This window comes from Manis javanica, chromosome 5, assembly GCF_040802235.1.
Source record: "Manis javanica isolate MJ-LG chromosome 5, MJ_LKY, whole genome shotgun sequence".
Classification (NCBI taxonomy): domain Eukaryota; kingdom Metazoa; phylum Chordata; class Mammalia; order Pholidota; family Manidae; genus Manis; species Manis javanica.
Genome location: NC_133160.1, coordinates 72223077 through 72246610, shown reverse-complemented (window position 1 = coordinate 72246610; position 23534 = coordinate 72223077). Strand labels below are relative to the sequence as shown.

Below are 23534 nucleotides of genomic sequence, written 5' to 3'. Positions count from 1 at the left end.
AATGAGCTATCAAGCTACAAAAAAACATAGAGGAAGCTCAAGTGCTTATCATTAAATAAAGGAAGCCAGAAAGGCTACACATATGATACCAAGTATATGACATTCTAGAAAAGGCAAAACTCTGGAGATAGTATGGTCAGGGTTAAGAGGAGCAAGAGAGGAATGAATAGGCAGAACAAAGGAATTTTAGGGCAGTGAAACTCTTCTGTCTGACACTGCAATAGTGGATACATGTCATTATCATTACCATTTGTCAGAACACAAAATGTACAACACAAAGATACACATCTTTGTCAGAACACTTATGGAATGCACAACCAAAGAAGTCTACTATAAACTACAGACCTCAATAATGGTATGTCAATATTGGCTCATCAGTTTTAACACATGGACCACACTAATGCAAGATGTTAGTAACAGAGGAAACTGTGAGGGGCAGGAGACTACATGGGAACTCTCTGTACTTTCCCTACAATTTTTCTGTAAACCTAAAGAAGTTCGGTCTCTTAGTTAAAAAAACAAAAAATCACAGAAAAAGAAATAAATTGAAGCTAAGATCAAGTGCCAGATGACTGTCACAACAATGTAAAAAAGTAAAAGATATACATACTAAAATGTTAACTTTTTCCACAAATATGGCTTATGCTGCTAACCAGTTCTGCCAAGAGCTCAGCACCAAGGAGGAGTTCAGCCTACTCATGACCCTGTTGACACCAACACTATCCAGGAGACATATACTCTCAGCCACATGCACACTGTGATAGTAGTTACATTAAACAGAGAAAACATAAACATTAAATTAGTTGTAATAATATATGTATTACTTAACCCAATATATTCACAATATTATCATTTCAATGTGTGATTACATAAAAATTAATGAAATATTTTACTTTTTCAAACTCTGAAATATGAATTTATTTTATACTTAGAGCACATATCAATTTGTATACCATATTTTAATCAGAAATACTTAAACTCAGTTTAGATCTCAAAAAAATAGATTCAACTTGTTCCAAAGACAATTAAAATTTTCCAATAACTAAATCAAATATCAAAGTTATTGTCCTTTCATATATTCATATCCACATTGACAAAACCAGTTCATCTTTTTTTAACGATTTGACTTTGAAGAAAATACCTATCAGTTTCAAAACATCTGTGAAGTTAAGTAAATTCATTAGCTCTCATATCAACAAAGTATTTGTGAAATTTAATTCAAAGAGATATTACACAAATTGAAAATCAAGCCCAAATTTATCATCCTCAACAAAGCATTCATCAAATTGTTCTTGTGATTTTCTACAGGAAGTTCACCTAATACTGCATATTACAATTAAGATCATCTGCATATTTATTCATTTTTTAAAAATTGGCAAAGACAAAAAGATGGCGGCGTGAGAGGAGAAACAGAGGCTTCCTCCTAAAACTGGATACAATTAGAAAATACAGTTGGTGCAACTAATCCTGAGAGAGCAACAGGAAAGAGGACGGTGCCAGACTGCATAGACCTGGAGAAAGAAAGGAGCAGACCACACCGAATGGGGTAATGTACCAGAGCTGTGGCTCGGCGGGACCTGAGCCCCTCCCCCACCCCAGCTCACCGGGGAGAGGAAGAGAAACGGAGCAGGGAGGGAGTGGAAGGCTTGGGACTGCTGAATACCTAGCTCTGGAGATCTGCTCTGGGAGCACAAACCTACATTTCATGGTGCTTTCATGATACTCGTGGGATTATGGGGTTGGAAAGCTAATACAGGCAGAATTCCTGGAGAGACTGAGATTCCAGCCACTTGTGGAAAGCAGGGATCCATATCTGGCTGCTCTGGGACAAAAGCTTACACCTGTGTGCTTGTTCCACTGGTTCAGGCAGTGGAGACAGGCACAGCAGCCAGGAAGCAGGGAACAGCTCTTTCCTCCCCCCAGGCACCAATACTGGTCCCCTACCACCCTGATATTGCTTCAGGGGATGAACAGCTCCAGAATAGAGCTTCTGGACACTAGAGTGCACCATATACAAACATGAACGGCCAAAGAAACCTGGTCCAGAATGAAATTATTAATACAACTCCCGAGAAAGATTTAAATGATATGGACCCCGTGACTCTTCCTGAAAGGGAGTTCAAAATAAAAATCATCAACATGCTAATGAAGGTATGGAAAGACATCCAAGAACTCAGGAATGAATTCAGGTCAGAGATCCAATCGTTGAAGAGCATGATGGACGGTATTAAAAGCAGGTTGGATATGGTGGAGGAGACAATAAATGAAATAGAAACTAGAGAAGAGGAATACAAAGAAGCTGAGGCACACAGAAAAAAAGGATCTCTAAGAATGAAATAAAATTGAGAGAACTGTGTGGCCAATCCAAACAGAACAATATTCACATTATAGGGATACCAGAAGAAGTGGAGAGAGAGAAAGGGATAGAGAGCGTCTTTGAGGATGTAGTTGATGAAAACTTCCCCAATCTGGGGAAGGAAATAATCTGTCAGGCCATGGAGGTGCACAGATCTCCTAACACAAGGGACCCAAGGAAGACAACACCAACACACATAGTAATTAAAATGGAAAAGATCAAGGATAAGGACAGACTGTTAGAAGGAACCAGAGACAGAAATAAGATCACATACAAAGGAAAGCCCATCAGGCTAACAACAGACTTCTCAGCAGAAACCTTACAGGACAGAAGGGAGTGGCATGATGTACTTAATGCCGTGAAGCAGAAGGGCCTGGAACCAAGATTACTTTATCTGGCAAGATTATCATTTAAATTTGAAGGCGGGATTAAACGATTTCCAGATAAGCAAAAGCAGAGAGAAGTTACCTCCCACAAACCATCTCTACGGTCTATTTTGTAGGTACTGCTATAGAAGGAAGTGTTCCTAAGGTTGAATAGCTGTCACCAGAGGTAATAAAACCACAGTACAGAAAGTAGAACAGCTAATTATGAAGCAAATGCATAATTAAATAAACTATCCTCAAAGTCAATCAAGGGATAGACAAAAAGAACAGAATTTGATACCTAATATATGAAGAATGAAGGAGGAAGAAAAAGGAGGAGAAATAGAAAAGAACCTTTAGATTGTGTTTGTAACAGCATACTAAGTGCGTTAAGTTAGATTCTTAGATAGTAAGGAAAGTAACCTGGAACCTTTGGTAACCACGAATCTAGAGCCTGAAATGGCAATAAGAACATACCTATTGATAATCACCCTAAATGTAAATGGACTGAATGCACCAATCAAAAGACATACAGTCACTGAATGGATAAAAAAACAAGACCCATCTATATGCAGCTTGCAAGAGACTCACCTCAAACCCAAAGACATGAACAGACTATAAGTCAAGGGATGGAAAAAGATATTTCATGCAAACAATAGGGAGAATAAAGCAGGTGTTGCAGTACTAGTATCAGAAAAAATAGACTTTAAAACAAAGAAAGTAACAAGAGATAAAGAAGGACATTACATAATAATAAAGGGCTCAGTCCAACAAGAGGATATAACCATTATAAATATATATGCAACCAACACAGGAGCACCAGCATATGTGAAAGAAATACTAACAGAACTAAAGAGGGAAGTAGAATGCAATGCATTCATTTTAGGAGACTTCAACATGCCACTCAACCCAAAGGATAGACCCACCGGGCAGAAAATAAGTAAGGACACAGAGGCACTGAACAACACAGTAGAACAGATGGACCTAATAGACATCTATAGAACTCTAAACACAAAAGCAACAGGGTACACATTCTTCTCAGATGCACATGGAACATTCTCCAGAATAGACCATATACTAGGCCACAAAAAGAGGCTCAGTAAATTCCATAAGATTGAAATTCTACCAACCAACTTTTCAGACCACAAAGGTATAAAACTAGAAATAAATTGTACAAAGAAAGCAAAAAGGCTCACAAACACATGGAGGCTTAACAACATGCTCCTAAAGAGTCAAGGGATCAACGACCAAATTCAAATGGAGATCCAGCAATATATGGAAATAAACGACAACAACAACACAAAGCCCCAACTTCTGTGGGACGAAGCAAAAGCAGTCTTAAGAGGAAAGTATATAGCAATCCAGGCATATTTAAAGAAGGAAGAACAAACCAAAATGAATAGTCTAACACACAACTATCAAAATTGGAAAAAGTAGAACAAATGAGGCCTAAAGTCAGGAGAAGGAGGGACACAATAAAGATCAGAGAAGAAATAAATAAAATTGAGAAGAATAAAACAACAGTAAAAAATCAATGAAACCAAGAGCTGGTTCTTCGAGGAAAGAAACAAAATAGAAAGCCTCTAGCCAGACTTATTAAGAGAAAAAGTGAGTGAACACACATCAACAGAATCAGAAACGAGAAAGGAAAAATCATAACCGGCCCAACAGAAATACAAAGAATTATTAGAGACTACTATGAAAACCTATATGCCAACAAGCTGGAAAACCTAGAAGAAATGGACAACTTCCTAGAAAAATACAACCTTCAAAGACTGACCAAAGAAGAAACACAAAATCTAAACAAACCAATTACCAGCAAGGAAATTGAAGCAGTAATCAAAAAACTACCCAAGAACAAAACCCCTGGGCCAGATGGACTTACCTCGGAATTTTATCAGACATACAGAGAAGATATAATACCCATTATCCTTAAACTTTTCCAAAAAATAGTAGAGGAGGGAATACTCCCAAACTCATTCTATGAAGCCAACATCACCTTAATACCAAAACCAGGCAAAGACCCCACCAAGAAAGAAAATTACAGACCAATATCCCTGATGAATGTAAATGCAAAAACACTCAACAAAATATTAGCAAACCGAATTCAAAAATACATCAAAAGGATCACACACCATGACCAAGTGGGATTCATCCCAGGGATGTAAGGATGGTACAACATCCAAAAATCCATCAACATCATCCACCACATAAACCAAAAGAAGGACAAAAACCACATGATCACCTCCATAGATGCTGAAAAAGCATTCGATAAAATTCAACATCCATTCATGATAAAAACTCTCAACAAAATGGGTATAGAGGGCAGGTACTTCAACATAGTAAAGGCCATATATGATAAACCCACAGCCAACATTATACTAAACAGTGAAAACCTGAAAGCTTTTCCTCTGAGATCGGGAACAAGACAGCGATGCCCACTCTCCCCACTGTTATTCAACATAGCACTGGAGGTCCCAGCCACGGCAATTAGACAAAACAAAGAAATACAAGGAATCCAAATTGGTAAAGAAGAAGTTAAACTGTCACTATTTGCAGATGACATGATATTGTACATAAAATACCCTAAAGACTGCACTCCAAAACTACTAGAACTGATATCAGAATACAGCAAAGTTGCAGGATACACAATTAACACACAGAAATCTGTGGCTTCCTATACACTAACAATGAACTAACAGAGAAATCAGGAAAACCATTCCATTCACAATTGCATCAAAAAGAATAAATTACTTAGGATTAAACCTTACCAAGGAAGTGAAAGACCTATACCCTGAAAACTATGACACTTTTAAGAGAAATTAAAGATGACACTAACAAATAGAAACTCATCCCATGCTCTTGGTTAGGAAGAATTAATATCATCAAAATGACCATTCTGCCCAAAGCAATATACAGATTTGATACAATCCCTATCAAGTTACCAACAACATTCTTCAACGAACAAATAGTTCAAAAATTCATATGGAAACACCAAAGACCCCGAATAGCCAAAGGAATCCTGAGAAGGAAGAATAAAGTCGGGGGATCTCACTCCCCAACTTCAAGCTCTACTACAAAGCCACAGTAATCAAGACAGTTTGGTACTGGCACAAGAACAGAGCCACAGACCAGTGGAACAGAACAGAGACCCCAGATATTCACCCAAACATTTATGGTCAATTAATATATGATATAGGAGCTATGGACATACAATGGGGAAATGACAGTCTCTTCAACAGATGGTGCTGGCAAAACTGGACAGCTACATGTAAGAGAATGAAACTGGATCACTGTCTAACCCCATACACAAAAGTAAATTCGAAATGGATCAAAGACCTGAATGTAAGTCATAAAACCATAAAACTCTTAGAAAAAAACATAGGCAAAAATCTCATGGACATAAACATAAGTGACTTCTTCATGAACATATCTCCCCGGGCAAGGGAATCAAAGGCAAAAATGAACAAGTGGGACTATATCAAGTTGAAAAGATTCTGTACAGCAGAGGACACCATCAATAGAACAAAAAGGTACCCTACAGTATGGGAGAATATATTCATAAATGACAGATCTGATAAAGGGCTGACATCCCAAATATATAAAGAGCTCACGCACCTCAACAAACAAAAAGCAAATAATCCAATTAAAGAATGGGCAGAGGAAGCTCAACAGACAGTTCTCCAAAGAAGAAATTCAGATGGACAACAGGCACATGAAAAGATGCTCCACATCGCTTGTCATCAGAGAAATGCAAATTAAAACCACAATGAGATATCATCTCACACCAGTAAGGATCGCCACCATCCAAAAGACAAACAACAACAAATGTTGGTGAGGTTGTGAAGAAAGGGGAACCCTCCCACACTGCTGGTGGGAATGTGAATTAGTTCAACCATTGTGGAAAGCAGTATGGATGTTCCTCAAAATGCTCAAAATAGACTTACCATTTGACCCAGGAATTCCACTTCTAGGAATTTACCCTAAGAATACAGCAGCCCAGTTTGAAAAAGACAGATACACCCCTATGTTTATCGCAGCACTATTTACAATAGCCAAGAAATGGAAGTAACCTAAGTGTCCATCAGTAGATGAATGGATAAAGAATATGTAGTACATATACACAATGGAATATTATTCAGCAATAAGAAGAAAACAAATCCTACCATTTGCAACAACATGGATGGAGCTAGAGGGTATTATGCTCAGTGAAATAAGCCAGGTGGAGAAAGACAAGTACCAATGATTTCACTCTTATATGGAGTATAAGAACAAAGAAAAACTGAAGGAACAAAACAGCAGGAGAATCACAGAACCCAAGAATGGACTAACAGTTACCAAAGGGAAAGGGACTGGGGAGGATGGGTGGGAAGGGAGGGAAAAAGAAAGGGAAAAAGAAAGGGGGCATTACGATTAGCATGTATAATGTGGGCGGAGGGCATAGGGAGGGATGTGCAACACAGAGAAGGCAAGTAGTGATTCTACAGCATCTTACTACGCTGATGGACAGTGACTGTAATGGGGTTTGTGGGGGAGACTTGGTGATGGGGGAGTCTAGTAAACATAATGTTGTTCATGTAATTGTAGATTAATGATAACAAAATGAATTTTAAAAAATTGGCAAAGACGTTGCTATAGGTTAGCATTTTTAAAATTTTCAATTTCCACAACCAGGTAGGTTATAAAAATGCTTTTCTTTTCCTCAGAGCTTCAAATTTAGTTCATTTATATGCAGTGTTACATTGGTGAGAAAATGTAAATCACAGTGAAATTGTTTTTGCCTTTGATTAATGAGTATTTGTCATATATTCTTTTTTCAGGAGTTAGCAGTACAGTGATCCTTGTAAAAGTCTTCCATAATTCAACCACTGAGTATTGGCAAAGAGCACAAGATCATTAAATTCATTATCTTCTACTGCTTTTGATAGGTCCATAAACTGGCAATGATTAAAAATATTTGCACATAGATGAGTGAATTTAACAACTAAATCCATGACACTTATCATGGAGTCTACTTCACAAAACTGAATGCAAATATTTTCAATATGTATCATAAACTAGAATTAGGCAATATAGGAAATAATAGTCTTTCTTTTAAAAAAATCCATATATCTTGATTTTTTGACCTACCCTAGGCTGGAGTACAATCCTCCATGAAAAACTAACACGTAAATATTTTTTTAATCTACAAATTCATTTATTTGGGCCATGTATTGACAGTTCTTTGTAAATTTGGAAGTTCTTTGAAACAAACTATGTGGAGACTATTAATTGAGTGGTGTTTCATGCCATATGACTTATCTAAAGCCAATGAAAAACAATTGGAATTTTTCAAACTCTGGCTCAATTGATGTTTATTGTTAGAATGGCTGTATATTCTATAGATAATTGTTTGATGTTTCACTTTTAGACCTTTCCTCATAATTTTTCAATAAAATTTTGATAACTGAAATAATTTCTCCTATAACCTCTCCACCTTAAAAGCATTTTTTTCTTGGAACAAGAACCAAGCTAGACAAAACTACGCTGTCAGATACTGTTGAAATACTATACAACTTTTTATTGTGCACTTAATTCTGTTTTCTGGCAAACAATTTCACAGACTCCTTTTTTTCATATTGTGAGGAAACTTGTTATCAAATTCACTCTGTATCTGCTGACAATAATCTCTTCAGATTGTCTTTGTTACCTTTATTTTTTAAATTATTTTACAAATAAATAGATTTTTCTATTTTACTCAGTCACAGGAAATAAAATTGCCATTATTGTGAAATTTGTGGCAAATGTTCTTCCATTCTCATCTTGTTCTTTATTATAAGTTCGAGTTATGGCATTAGTTTCTGCATCTCCACTCAATTCTGCATCAGTGTATACTTTATATACCTAAATATTTTTCCATACTTTCTTTTTATACTATAAAGCTAATGTAATTATATAGTAATTAAGATAACCACTTCATGATGTACATATACATAAAAACATGCTATACAAATGCTTATTATAATATTTCTAAGTAATCACTAATTATAGTTATCATTATAACTCATGCTGTCTGCATAAAACATCCAAATAAACACATTACAGTGTTACATAGCTGTATAGAAAAAAACCATTTGATTCGTTTTCAGAAAATCATTTGAATTATTTCACTGATACCACTTAAACTGGTGATATGCTTCTGTACATCAAAAACAGTGCATGTACCTGACACACCCCTACAATACAATAATCTTATGATATAATGGGAAAGTAAAAGGTAATCCTATCAAAGAATAAAGCTGTGCTTATTTAAAAAATATTTTATACTGCTTTAGTTTTTTTAATTAAATTCTAATTAAGTAAAATTAAATAAAATAAGAAATTCACTTCCTCAGCCATACTAACCAGATTTCAAATACTCATAGCTACATGTAGCCAGTTGCTATCATACTTGGACAATGGAGGTCTGAACACTTAAGGTTAAAGAAGATTTTTTTAAGTGTTATTTTAGAAGAGATATGACAGATTTGAATACAAATATGTTTTGGGGCTTCCCCCTTGGCCTTCATTTTTTTAGTTCTCAAGGTAAAGAAAATAGAATTATTAGCTATTACAACATTAGGTAATAAAAATCAGTTACTCAAATCCCCCTAGCACTGCACTTTCTTAAAGCTGATTTTTTCTTATTTTGTAAATCTCTTGTTTTCTCTATCATACAGCTAGAAATCTAAAAACATAGGAAAACCTAATTACTCCTATTTCATGAAACTCTTTCATTTTCATTTATGCAATAAATATTGGAAGTTATACCAATCCCCACTAAAATTCCGTGTACTGCTAAAGGTTTTTTTTTTTTTTTGAGAGGGCATCTCTCATATTTATTGATCAAATGGTTATTAACAACAATAAAATTCTGTATAGGGGAGTCAATGCTCAATGCACAATCATTAATCCACCCCAAGCCTAATTCTCATCAGTCTCCAATCTTCTGAAGCATAATGAACAAGTTCTTACATGGTGAACAAATTCTTACATAGTGAATAAGTTCTTACATGGTGAACAGTACAAGGGCAGTCATCACAGAAACTTTCGGTTTTGATCACGCATTATGAGCTATAAACAATCAGGTCAAATATGAATATTCGTTTGAATTTTATACTTGATTTATATGTGGATCCCACATTTCTCCCTTTATTATATTATTTTTAATAAAATGCTGAAGTGGTAGGTAGATGCAAGATAAAGGTAGAAAACATAGTTTAGTGTTGTTGCTAAAGGTTTTACTTCCAAGAATGCACACATTCATTGCTCAGAAATCTTTGTAAGGTTCTGAAATATTTTCCCTGAAACTAGTCCTAGTCCTAATGAGTTCTGAAAATTATTTAGAGAAACATGGGATCTTTCAAATGTAGTTTTATGCAAGATATTGATGGGTACATAAAGTATTCAAAAATGACTGTTAATAGGTACAGGGTTTCTTTTGGGAGTGATGAAAATATTCTAAATAAGAGAGTAGTGATAACTGCACATTCTATGAACATACTGAAAACTACTGAATTGCAGAATTTAAGTGATGAATCTTCTGGTATGTGAATTATATCTCAAAAAAACTGCTATTAAAAAATTTACAAATGCCTCTTATATGTATGTGCAAACCATTACTGAAGAAAGGCTCTCTCAGTGATCACACATCAGACACACAATATTACTTATGCATATGTTGAACTAGGATTTACATTAAAAAACTCATTATTGCTATTGTCCTAAATACATATGGAAATGTACACAAAATCTACAGAAGTGGATACACAGAAAAAAAAAATAATGTGGAACTTAAACTACTTTATGTATATTTCTCTAATATTTTATATCATGTATTGACTTGTGTAATGAAAAATAATAACCTGATTGATATATGCCTCTCTTCATTTGTGCTTTCTCTCTACTTTAAATACTTGTCCCAACCTCCAGAAGCACTGTTCTTTTAAGAGTCCTAAAAACCAAAACAACATTTATGTGCTCTTTCTATGCTCCCCAGTCAAAACATTTGGAGAACATGGAAATAATGGAAGATACAAATACTATACTCCTTACCAAGCTTTAGCATCTCTGCCAGGTACTTTTTAGCTATCTAAGTAAACTCAGCACCTAATACATCATCTGGAACACATTAAGCATTCAAAACATAGTTGTGGGGACAGTGTGTCTGAGTATATACCCTGTCCATCCTCCTTCCTCAAAAAACACTAACTTTGTTCTGATATCCACCCTCCTGTGAAGTATAAAAAAGCTACCCCAGCTTCAGGTTAGCCCTGAATGGGTAAAAGCAATCTCATTCCCCTTGCCAGTTTAAGAATGGATATGTGATATTTTAGAGATTTGCTACAGAAGAGGGCTTATGAAAAGAGATCCTTCTTCCATATAGACACCACCTTGTCTGAAACCTGCCTGGTACCTACCATCTGCTTGAGGATGTGATCGCTTTGCTTTATCCTTCACTAGAGCATAGTTAGAGGAGGGATGCACTATATGCCATTTGTTTAAGAATTTCTAGCATTTACAAAGCTTCCTAGGTGGTATTTTTCCCACCATTTTCCCAAAATAATTCCATTCAGAATGTCAAACAAAACGTCATCATTTGCAGGAGAAAAACATTTGGTGAAGAGACTCTTTTGTTCCAAACACCTGAAAGGACTTCCATAAACAATAAAGAAAAATAAAAGATTTAAAACAATTGAAAACATTTTTTCCAAAAACTGAAACACACTGGAAACCTGGTGCTGAATCAAATTTCCCAAAAAGCAAAGCAGCTGTAATCACAAAATAACTGCAAAAAAAGAGAAAGCCATCTAAACAAAATGTCCAGTTTAATAGCCAACCAATCAGCTCCTTTAAAAACCATATTTTAGTCAAATCACCATTCTTATAACAAAGAAAAGAAAAATGCCTACAAAGGAGACAAATCCAGGTCAGTAAAAATACTACAGGAATCACTAAGTTTCTTTTTTTTAAATCTTTAAATTACATATTTTCTAACAATGCCAATGGTAAAAATAACATTTGTTCAATAAATTCATTGAATATTAGATGTTTACTAGACTTACTGTGGTGATCATTTTGTTATATATTCAAATTCTGAATCACTATTTTGTGATGGGTGATTATATAGTGTTATATGTCAATTATACTGCAGTAAAAATATTTATGGAATAAAAATGATTAAATATTGACTATTAAATTGAGCTTTTATTGTTATATTTATGTTCTAGATACTGTGCTAAGACCTGGGCAGTAAAGATTAATATGACAAAGTAAAAATTAATTTTCTTCAAAAATCTACAGTGTAAGTAGTCCACCCCATCCTCCCACCCCCTCACTCTCTCTCCAACTGATGGGTCACCAGATGGCTTCCCAGACGGCTCAGGCTAAATACTAAAGTCATTCTGGCTCTTCACTTTCAACACACAGTCCATCAGAAAACCCTGTCAGTGTCAGTTACCTCCAACAACATGCAGCCGGAAGCCAATTACTTCTCACCAACCCCGCTGCTAAGGCCAAGTTCAGGCCACCATCAAATCACTCCTTGACCACAAAAACAGGCTCCTACTTGGTTGGTATCCCTGCTCCACTCTTGCCTCTTTCAGCCTGTTCTCCAAACAGCACGCACAGTGCTCTTCTCCAGGCATGAATAGAATCACATCATTCTCCTGATTAAATCTTTCTAATGACTTCCTTTCACTACTAGAATAAACTTCCTGATCTGACCTATAGTTACCTCTCTAGTCCTATGCCTTACTTTTGGCCCCTCATTCCCTCACTACTAGCCTTGCTGGCTTTGTTTCTGGCCTTTAAACAGCCCAAATTCATTCCCATCTCTGCTACTCCCTGGGTTCTTGATCCAGGTTTTCTTCAAATGGCTGTACTTTCACTGTTTAGTCTCAGCACAAGCTGACAGCCCAGCTAGTGCTGACGGAGAAACTCAGAATGTAGGCATTTCATCTCACTGCTCTGTTCTATTTTTTAAAGTAAACTTTTTGTTGAAGGATAACACAATTACAAAAAAACACAGAAACTGTAAGTGTACAGCTCAATGAATTCTCACAAAGTAAACACCAACATAGGTAGCCACAATCGCGATCTCTTAGCTTTGTTTTTGAACTTCATATAAATGTAATCAGACAGTATGTACTCTTGTCTCCAGCTTCTTTAATTCATCATTATGCTTTTGAGATTCACCCATGTTGCCAAGCATCGTTGTAATACATTCATTACCATAAAGCTTCATAACACTCCATTTCATGCATATACCATAATGCATCTACCCATTTACTTGTAAGTGGACATCTGAGTTACTTCCAGTTTGGTACAACTTCTCATTGTGCTGCTGTGAAAATTCTTGTACAAGTCTTTTAGTAAATAGATGAACACACTTCTATTGGGAATATGCCTAATGGAATTGCCATGTCATATCATACGCCATTCAGCTCTAGTACATACCACTATATGGTCTTCCAAAATGACACTACCAATTTAAACACCCAGCATCAGCATATGAGAGTTTCAGATAATCTTTGTATAAATTTGATATTATCTGTCTTTCTAATTTTAGCCATTCTGGTGAATATAACATGGCCTTTCACTGTGCTGTTAGTTTGCATTTCCCAGATGATTAATGATGCTGACCACCTTTTGATGTTTAATGGCCATTTGGATATCTTCTCATGTGGAGTGCCTGTTCAAGTGTTATGCCCATTTTTCTTCCTTTTTAAAAAAATCAATTTGTAGTTTTTAGTACAGTCTGGACAAATCCTTTTTGAGACCTATGCATTGCAAATATCTTCTCCCCCTCTGATTTGCTTTTTCATTCTCTTTATGGTACCTTCTGATGAACAAGTCTTAATTTTACTCTTCTCCAATGTATCACTTTTCCCTTTACAGTGTTTATTGTTCCTTTTTAAGAAATCTCCACTTACCCTAAGATCGTGAAAGTATTCTCCTACATTTTCTTCTAAAGGTTTATCGTTTTTACCTGACATGTTTACATTTACAATCATGTTAAATTGATGTTTCTATGTATGATGTGAGCTGGGTTCAAAATACTTTTCTTCCATAGGATATTATTTTGATCCAACACTATTATTGAAAATGCCATCCTTTCCCCACCATATTTACTGTTAATGGCATTTGTCAAAAACAATGTCTATTTGTCCTTATGCCAATACCACAGTATCAAATTAGAATCCTTCTATAATAACTTTGATATATGATAGTATAAGACCTCCAGTTTTGTTCTTTCATTTAAAGGTTATCTTGGTCATGAAGACCCTTTGTATTTTCACATAAATTGTAGAATCAGTTTCCAGTAAAAAAAAAACAAACAAAAAAAAAAACAGCATGTGGTTGTGATAAATGTTCCATGTGTACTACTGATCAACTGTCATTAAATACAGTATTCTGTATTTGTCAATTAGATCATGTACATTAATTAGATTGATACTATCTCTCTCTCCTTTTCCATTTTATCTTCCTGCTTATTCTATAACCTAATGAGAAAGGTTTAAATCTTCCATTAGGATTGTGTGTTTGTCTATTTCTACTGCTAGGTCTTTCAGTTTTTGCTTTCACATTTACAACATATGTATCTTCTAGTGTGTGGATCCTCTTTAATTCTGGTAATGCTTTCTCCTTAAAGTCTACTTTACAAATACTATTAAAGTTACCCCTAACTTTTTCTCCATTTGTATTTTCATGATACATCCTTTTCCACCCTTTTATTTTCAAGCTTCCTGACTTTGTACTTTAAAATTGTCTGTGAAGGGGCATCAGGTTGGTTTTGGATTCAATCCATTAATAATTGTCTTTTAAGTATGTAGTCCATTTAAATGTAATATAGTTATTGATCAGTTGGATTTATAGCTACCATCTTGGTAATTACTCTCCATAAGACCCAGTTATTCCTTTCACCTCACTTCTCACCTTCTTTTTGTATTAACAAGATTATTACCCTATTTTTCCTTTTATTCACTTGTTATTTAAAACAATCTTTATAATTATTTTAGATAATTTATCTAAATAAATTTGATAATGCTAGAACCTTGGAACTCTATAATTCCCTTTGCTTCCCTCCTGCCTTTCAAATTGTTCTTATAATTATATAAATTGTACACATTTTTAAACCCACAAAACATTACTATAATTGTTTACTACTATCAATACGTCTTTTTCACTACATATTTACCCTTTCTTGCTCTTTATTCCATTCTACATTTCCACGTTCTCATCAGGATTTATTTTCCTTCTTCCAGAAGAACTACCTTTAATTTAGCATTTCTTTTGGTGAAGGTCCACTGGTTTCTGCTTGTCTGAAAACATCTTTATTTACCTTTAGTTTTTTTGGCAGTATGACTTACTAAGTTTGGCAGGTCTGAAAATTATCTGTTTTAAGGGAAAGCACCAAACCCTTTATAAATACACTTAGTTTTACTATAACAAAGAAATGTACATATACTTTAAAGGTTTAGAGTGGAATATTTTCTCTCCTTTTCCATGAAAGTAAAACAAAATTTTTAAATAAACAGGAAGAAAGCTACAACAGAGAATATCAATTCCAAAAAATTTCATGCACTTTGGATGATTCTCTGTCAAGTGGGGGAGCTCAAGCCATCAGTAGGAGAGTTTTATTTTAAAGCTACCATGGTAAACTTGAATTAGGCATGCCCTAGGGGAAGCCACGTTGTCAAAATACCCACCTAATGCCATTTCTTTTCAAATTTGCTTCTGCCTATCTTTTTCTCCTCTCCTTCTAGCACTAAAATGCCCTAGCATCTCAAATCTATCATTTTCCTCACTTGATATAATTCCATTTTATTAATTTTTTAATGAAGTGCAATATACTTGGTAATAATGCTAAATGTCCATATTCACACAGAGACACAGTGTGATCTCTGAGAAAGAAGTAAAAATAAAAAATTTTAAGCAGAAGGAGGATGGACATATTCCAGCTTCCAGCAGAGCAAAAGGAGAACTTTTCTTCTTTCCCACAGTGCATGGGGATGTATTAATTCCACATCACCACATCCTCATTTTTTGAGACAAGAAGGGACAAAAAGGAACTTAGATAAAAAATGGGTAGAGATTTTTTTCCCTCTGTGTTTTGCTCAAGATAATCTCCCACAAAATAAATAGAGAATTATATCATAAAGAGAAGAAAAACTACAATTCATAAGAACATGGCAACTGAGCAAAAAAGGAAAAAAAAAATGGAAGATGGAAATTTGCTCCCAGAGAATATGTTTCAAGAAATGAAAGGAATTTTGGATTCTACTAGTATTCTATTAGTCATCTTCCTCTTCAACTGTTCCCTTTTTCCACATCATCATCTTCATCTTCTTTACCTTTATCCTCTTCATCATCAATGTGTTCCAAGTCTTCATCATTATGAACATCATCTTCTTCTACTTCCCCTTCTTTATCATCCATATAAGGAACTATATGGTACTTTAAGAGATTGGGCCAAATAACATGTTGATGAAGTCTCCTAATGCACCTGTACCTAACCATCATTGGTGAAACAGGTAAAGAATGTCAGAGATTCTCCTGCTACTTCTTCAAGATAGCTTTATTTTGTGTCTGACATGAACATGTCATCAAGTCCTCCCAGATTTGCATTTCATATCAGTCAACATTGAAGATGGGTCCCCACTCTTATTGGAAAGAACTTTATGTTTAAGTAAGGATTTTTAGCAAAATTAAAACCTATTTTGTAAAGATTTAATATCTTCGAATTCTGTCACTTCATTTCTAAGAAATTAATTTAGCATCTTTTCATTCTCATCCCCAACCAGAGCAGTCTTCTGCTCATGACTGACAATCATTACCCCTAAATTTGGGATATGGGGGATCATTTATAACTACTTTTGAACAGTGTGCAGAGTTTGTTACCTTTTTTGTTGTACTTTGAAAATTTCCTCACTGACTTGTTCGTACAGTCAGTCCATTTCAGTTTATATAACATCTCTGTACTTAAATGCTTCCTACTGTTCCTTCCTTCCATTCAGTGAATCTAAATGTTCCCTGTGGCTGCATTTGGAAGTAGTCTTGGTTTCCTCATTTGAAGGGTGAGTGGAGACTTAAGGTTGAGCTAATGTTATGAGACAAAACCAGAGAACCAGTCATCTAGGGAGATGTTCACATTGGAAGAGGGTAGAGAACTATACCTTTATTTTTTAATATTTTTGCTGGGTATAGAATTCTAGGTTGGCAACTATTTTTTATCACCTTAAAGATATTATTCCATTTTTTATTATCTTTTCTGTTAAGCGTCAACTATCAATCTCACTGTTGCTTATTTGAAGATAATGGCTTTTTTTTCCTGGAAGCTTTTAAGATTGTCTTGGTACTCAATAGTTTCACTAAGATATACCTTGGGGTGATTTTTTTATACCGATCCTGCTTAAGGCTCACAGAGCTTCTTTGATTTCTCAGATAATATTTTTTTAACAGTTCTAGAAAATTCTAAGCCATTATCTCATCAAATCTGCTTCTGCTCCATTTTCTCCCTCTTCAAATGTGAATAGGTCCTAGACAGATATATTAGGTATTTTCACTGTCTCACATATCTGTTTTCTAGTCTCTGTGCTTCATTTTTCAATATTTTCTATTGACCTGCTTTCCACTTCACTACCCTATATTTTGCTCTGTCATACCTAAATCTAATTCAAACACTGAGTTCTCAATTTTAGTTATTACATCCTTCTCCCCTAGAATGTCCATTTGATATTTATACATCCCAATTTTCTAGTAAAATTCTTCTTTTTCACTGTTTGTTTCATCTTTTCTTCCATTTGCTAGAACATATCAATCAGTCATTTTAAAATCTTCATCTGTTAACACCAATCAATATCCAAATCATTCCATCTCAGTTTCCACTGTCCAACTTTTTTCTTAGTCATATGGCCCTATTTCTTGGCATATAGTTATTTTTAATATATGCTGGACACTGTGTGTTCAGAAATTTTAGAGTCCCAGGTATTACATTTCTCCATATTAAGTTTCCCTTGACCTCTGCCAGGCAAAGTGGGATCGGATCTATTCTCCATAAAGTATCAGTGAGTGAGCTGATTCAATTCTGGGTTGCAGTTATGGCAGACATCAGACAGTCTCAATCTACCCTCTTTCTACAGCATACTCCCACAGTGCTTCCAACTGAAAGTATGATTTGCACTGTGGACCCCTCCTCAACATTAGGTGGTAGAACACTCTGCTTTTTGGAAGTATATGGCTTAACTTTAACAGCATTCTGCCATGCAGTTTCATAATTCTGCAAATATCTTGAGGAGGAATCAGCAATGTTTTTGAGTTCTTTTAGGTCCCAATATTGTCATTCCAACTTTGTAAGACTGCCAAAAGCTCTACCTGCTTTTTCTATACTTAAACAGGTCAGCTCTACATGGGCTGTGCTCAGATTTTCAGCCTCTTGCCCATGTCCAGAATCAGGAAGAGTCTGACCACTTCCCCAAGAGAAGAGGGTACAGATGATAAATTAACCCCTTCAGAGTTTTATCCTCTCTGGAGACTCAGACACTCCAGTACTCCTTCTTTTAACACCTCTTTGATGGCCTTACACAAATCATTTTCATATTTAATTAATATTTCACAGTTTTTTTAACAGTAATATTGATGTGTCTAAGTTCTTACTGAGAAAAGTCTTCTTGCCCTATCCTATTTTATTTTCTTTATATCCATATCACTACCTATTATTGTATTACTTATTAAGGGTGTTCTATGTCCAACTTTCCCTACTGAAACATAAGCCTCAAGAGAACAAGGGTTTATTGCATCGTATGGCACAATCAGACCAAAGACTACATGACCCTAGTATCCCTCCTCCCTCCTCTTTCTATCATGCCTCATTTACCATACCTATTTTTATTGTTAAGACAATGCCTATTTTTGTTATGTAAAGAATTCCAAATGGCCTTGTTATCTTTCATTATGAGAAAAGAACTAATTCTACATGTACATAACGTTAGTGAAGAACTCTTATTCTCCCCTTCATGTCTCCTCACTTTCTCTTCTACAAGAGTGATAAATTAGACAATATACTTTTGCTTCCTTCTCTTCAGTTGATTACCAAGGCCCTGATAGTCATTCCTCTCTATGCCCAACTCCTTGCCCTCTAGTAAGTAGACTTACCATCAGACTCAGGATATGCCTTCTATAGTAGGCTGGAGACCTGTCTCCCTCCATGCTCTCTGGTATCCTCCATTCTGATTATGCTGCAAACTGAGTCTGTGAGTCAGGCCACCATGCTCCATGCAGTTGATGGGCAAATAAATTCAGAACCTACTTTGTGGGCTTAACTAGGCTACAGAAACTGAGATTTAAAAAGCAGAGTGCGCAGTCCCCACTTTGTATATTTTTGGTACAAAGGTCAAGATTTAAGAAGGAAAATGTAAAGTCCCTGCTCTGACCAGTTTTCCAATCCAACTTTCTGGAGCTATCAATTTAAGGAGTTATTGTATGCTCATTAATGAGGCAAATACTTTAATCTTCATTTGGCTCTTATCTGCTTTTCCTTGGTTAGGACCAGAGAGAGAGATGGGTTATGAATTAAGAAGCATCACCAGTGTATAAGTGAAGACAGGGGAATGGAAAAGAGGTTTCCAAAAATAAACCATATTTATTAGAACTGATTCTGAAATCCAATTATGGAAGGGGCCCTAACTCACCTGGGATATACATTTATTTTGAAATAATAATATACTATAACTATAGGAGACTAACAATTCTTACAAAAACACTTGCAAATCCTGTAATCACATTTCTCTGTAGTTGTAGTTTTGAGAACATGCTATTTACTCAGATACAAATTCTTTTCTGCTGATAAAAATAAATAAAACTATGATAAATTGACATTATGCACTTTGTAATATGCAGCTATTTAATAGAATATAGTGACTAATTGTAGTGGAATTGGTAATTCCACTAACTTCACATGTAAAAAACACAGTTTTCCTGATCAATCCTCCAGGAAATATATTTAGAAAAATAAGCAAATATAAAACTTCTGAGTTTCCAGCCTGTGGACCTGCCTTATAGATTCCACCTTGCCACCCCAACAATCATGTGAACCAATTCCTTGAAAAATATATATGTTACATATATATATATATATATATATATATATATATATATATATATATATATATGTATCTCCATCGTATTTGTCCTGTTGCTCTATAGACCCTAACTGATAAATACACATTTGGAGAGATTTGTTTATGTTAGCTATCTATGCCATTATTCTACCCCTTTGTGATTTTATGATCCTACTCCTCTCAGCTCCACCCACACAGAGTCAGCTCACACCCTCCTCACAGAACCCACCAAATACAATCCTTGGGACTCAGTTTTCTTTTCCACGTTTTTGTTTCAACCATCTCCACACCTTTACTTTTCTATTTCAATCCTTCAAGCCCTTCCTTTTCTAATAACTAGAAAAGAACAGCAACAAATATAACTGGCATACTCTAAGATGAATACTCTCATAATATACAGATGTACATTTGCATGTGTACACAGATCCCTGCATTAGGGAAATTTTAGATTACAAAAACTGTCTACAATATGGTAGTTCTTTAAATATACGTTTTTAAAGATTAAGGTACATTTTAAGGTGAGATTTTCATTCCAACATGGAGCTCAGAATTGCCACTCCGCAATTAGAACTGCAATTTGGAAATAAAGGGAAAATTTAATTTAATTTATAGAAATCAGATTCTAAATCCAGTATAAAAACATGCTTGTTTTGAAATCCAAACTTCCTTATCCATGGAACACTTATTTTTCAATGACTAACTATATAAACTTCAGAGTTCTAGAAGAATTGTCTAGTAAGATATTTTAACAGTATTTTTTTTAATGGTAAACTTTCAAGTTACTCAAGTACCTTAAAATTGAAATATTTCAGCGCTAAATGGTAGAGGCAATTTATTAGCTATTCATTTAGCCCTGCAAAAGCAGTAAGTAGTGCAAAGAGAAACATTTTAAATATTTAAAATAACAACCATATCCTCACCTCCCACATCAACCTGTAATCCATATTTTCATCCAAGTCCTCTGGCATTCTCTTCTCTCCAGCAAACGGTCCAAACTTTTCACCCTGAATAGTGATGATTATATTGAAAAAGGATTAATACAATAAGCTACTAAAATAAACTACTACCACTCTTCTGGAAAATTTTTTCTCCCAATTCCATGCCCAATGCTTGAGAGAGATTTACAGTATTAACTAATTTTCACAACACAAAACATTTACATCTTTTAAATCCAACTTAATCTGTTTTCAGTTCAAAAGTCCCAATCCAAAACACGGCAGCCAACATAAAGGTTTAATTGTATAACATACAAAGTCTGACAAGTTTCTGAACATTGTACTTATATGTTTCAATCCTCTGCTGCCTGTGCCAAGTGGTCTTAAATGGCAAGCACTGAGTTTTCCCTGACTTGACAGGTAAGCTCACCAGGCAGAAAATCACCTGGTTTCCATAAAGATCATAAATTCATCCCAATTATGAACAAAAAAGAAGTAGGCTTGCCATTCTCAGAGGAAAACTGTTCTAAAACAAAGTTTAAATTCTCCTGCCAATCTTTCAGCCAAGGGGGCGCACTATAAACCAGGGTTTTTCTCATTGTGGGCACTTTGAAGCTCACCTGGCATGAGAATCACTAGTGTCACTAGTTTCCAGTTCAGAATCCTGGCTTATTAAAATCTGAATCTCTAGGAATGAGACATGGGGAGCTGCATTTTGACAAGTTCCCAGGTGAGAATCACTGGACCGTCCCACAAGAGGCCAGTGCCCTGCATTCTGGCCCTACAGAGACTGGTTCAGTGAGTAAACAACACTGTCTTCTCAACTAAGGCAACCAAATCAGGGAGACAGAAGGAGTGGGGTCAGTGTGTCCAGCCAGATGTTCTAGAGAAATATGTGCAGAAAGAACACAGAGCCACTGTATCCTCCAAACCTACCTTCCCTTCATAAGGTGGGAGAAGAAAAATCCTACAAAATCTCCAGGGAAATGTTCGATGAACATTGTTAGAGAGAAGAACAACTACCAAAGCAATGTTTCCAGGAATATAAATTACTTAATGAACAACAGAAACCCAACTCCTGGGAACAGTAAAATGTTCAAGCTTAAAGGAATCACTACAAGCGAACTGAGCCCCTCATTACACAGATAGAGAAAAGAGGTCCTGAGAAGCCACAAATAATGGCAGAGCTCAGAAGAACTGTTCTTTAATGTTAACCTGGGGGCAGAAAATAGCTACAGGGATTCCTTAAATCAAAACCTAATCTTAAATAACCCAAGCACAATCACACCAAAAGAAACAGGGAGACTGCCATTTATGACAACACAGCTATCAATACAAAGCTAAGCAAGTAATTTCAGAGAGGCTGGGAGCTGGCTGTGCTTCTCCACCCATCCATGCCTTATTAGCCACTTTATACTAAAACGTGGGCACTCAGCATCACTTCTCAGGCAGACATAACAGCCCCAAAGTTGCTTTCTTTAAAAAGCAGTGTACCTCTCCTCAACATGGTATCTTACCAGTATGTAATGGCAGTTAAGAAAAGCTGTATATAGATTAAAAGAAGGGGGGAAATTAATATATACTGAACTCACATGTGCCACACTCCAAAATTAATCCTATGTGAGAACTTCCCCATTTAACCATGAAGAAACTGAGACTCAAAGAGTTTAAATAACTTGGCTTGGTTAAGGCCAATAACCTAGCAAAGATCAGAGAGAAGACTGAACGAATGGCTTATTCTGAATGGAAAGATCAGGCAGTGTCCAGTTCACCATGCCACCACTAACAACCCTGACAGATCACTGTGACCCAGGGCTAAGGCAGGCACGCCTCTCTTCTCACCCCTCCCTTAACTACAAGGTTCAGCAATAACACAGGCTCATAGCAGCCCCTCAATACACGGACTGTTGAATTGAATGAAGAAACTGACTGATGTTAAAGCCAATCTGGAAAACAGACCAAAAAGCAAGGCATGTCTTTGGTAGTAAGCCTGAGGACTTGGTATTAATGCAAGTTGCTAAACTTTTCACTCCACTCTGTCATGTATTAAGCCTTTATTATCCATCAGAAGGTAATAATTTGAGTACACTTTCTAACGCAGCTGATCTACCCATGAGGGTCAGTTCCTTAGGCAGTACAAATCTGGAGGGAAAAAAACTGAATCAATCAATTCAGCAGTGTCCAGAGGACAGAGGAAGAAATGGAAAGCCAAACTAAGGCACTGAGATCAGGAAAAATGCCTGCTTGGATGCAGGCCTAGTAAGATTATTAAAGGACTTACAGCTTTGAAAATTCAGAGAATCAGGACTCTGAATTTAAAGTTTCATTATCAATAATGAACAATCACTGCATCAATTCAAACTACTGAACTATACAGTAAATACAGCTTTCAGTATTTTTCTTCAACCCATAGAAATACATTTTGCATCTCAGCCAGCAAATTCACATAAACACACATAAACATACAAAACTGAAATATGTTTCTTAAACAATACTACCCTTAGTCTGTACAATATGCTCCCATATGTTCTACTCTATTTTACTTCATTTTTTGAAAAATGCTAGTTTTGATCCAGCAAGTTAATTTCACAATTCACCAGTGAGTTGCAATTCACAGTTTGAAAAATACTGACAAAAACACAAAGATAGAGGAGACAAATTTATAAGCCTATTTAGCAATCTGGATTTGATAAGATTGCCTTCAAAGTAGACTAGTGAGTATACTAGTATGATTTGATCA

At 35.6% G+C, this 23534-nt stretch overlaps 1 protein-coding gene across 1 annotated transcript in view; it reads right to left on the bottom strand.

The window, feature by feature from the left end:
• The window catches only part of PRDM5 (PR/SET domain 5), a 218960-nt gene that overhangs the window by 179328 nt on the left and 16098 nt on the right, over positions 1-23534 (bottom strand). Inside the window, 1 exon segment of the mRNA XM_073237106.1 lies at positions 20780-20863. Coding sequence (XP_073093207.1) covers positions 20780-20863 — 84 coding nt within the window.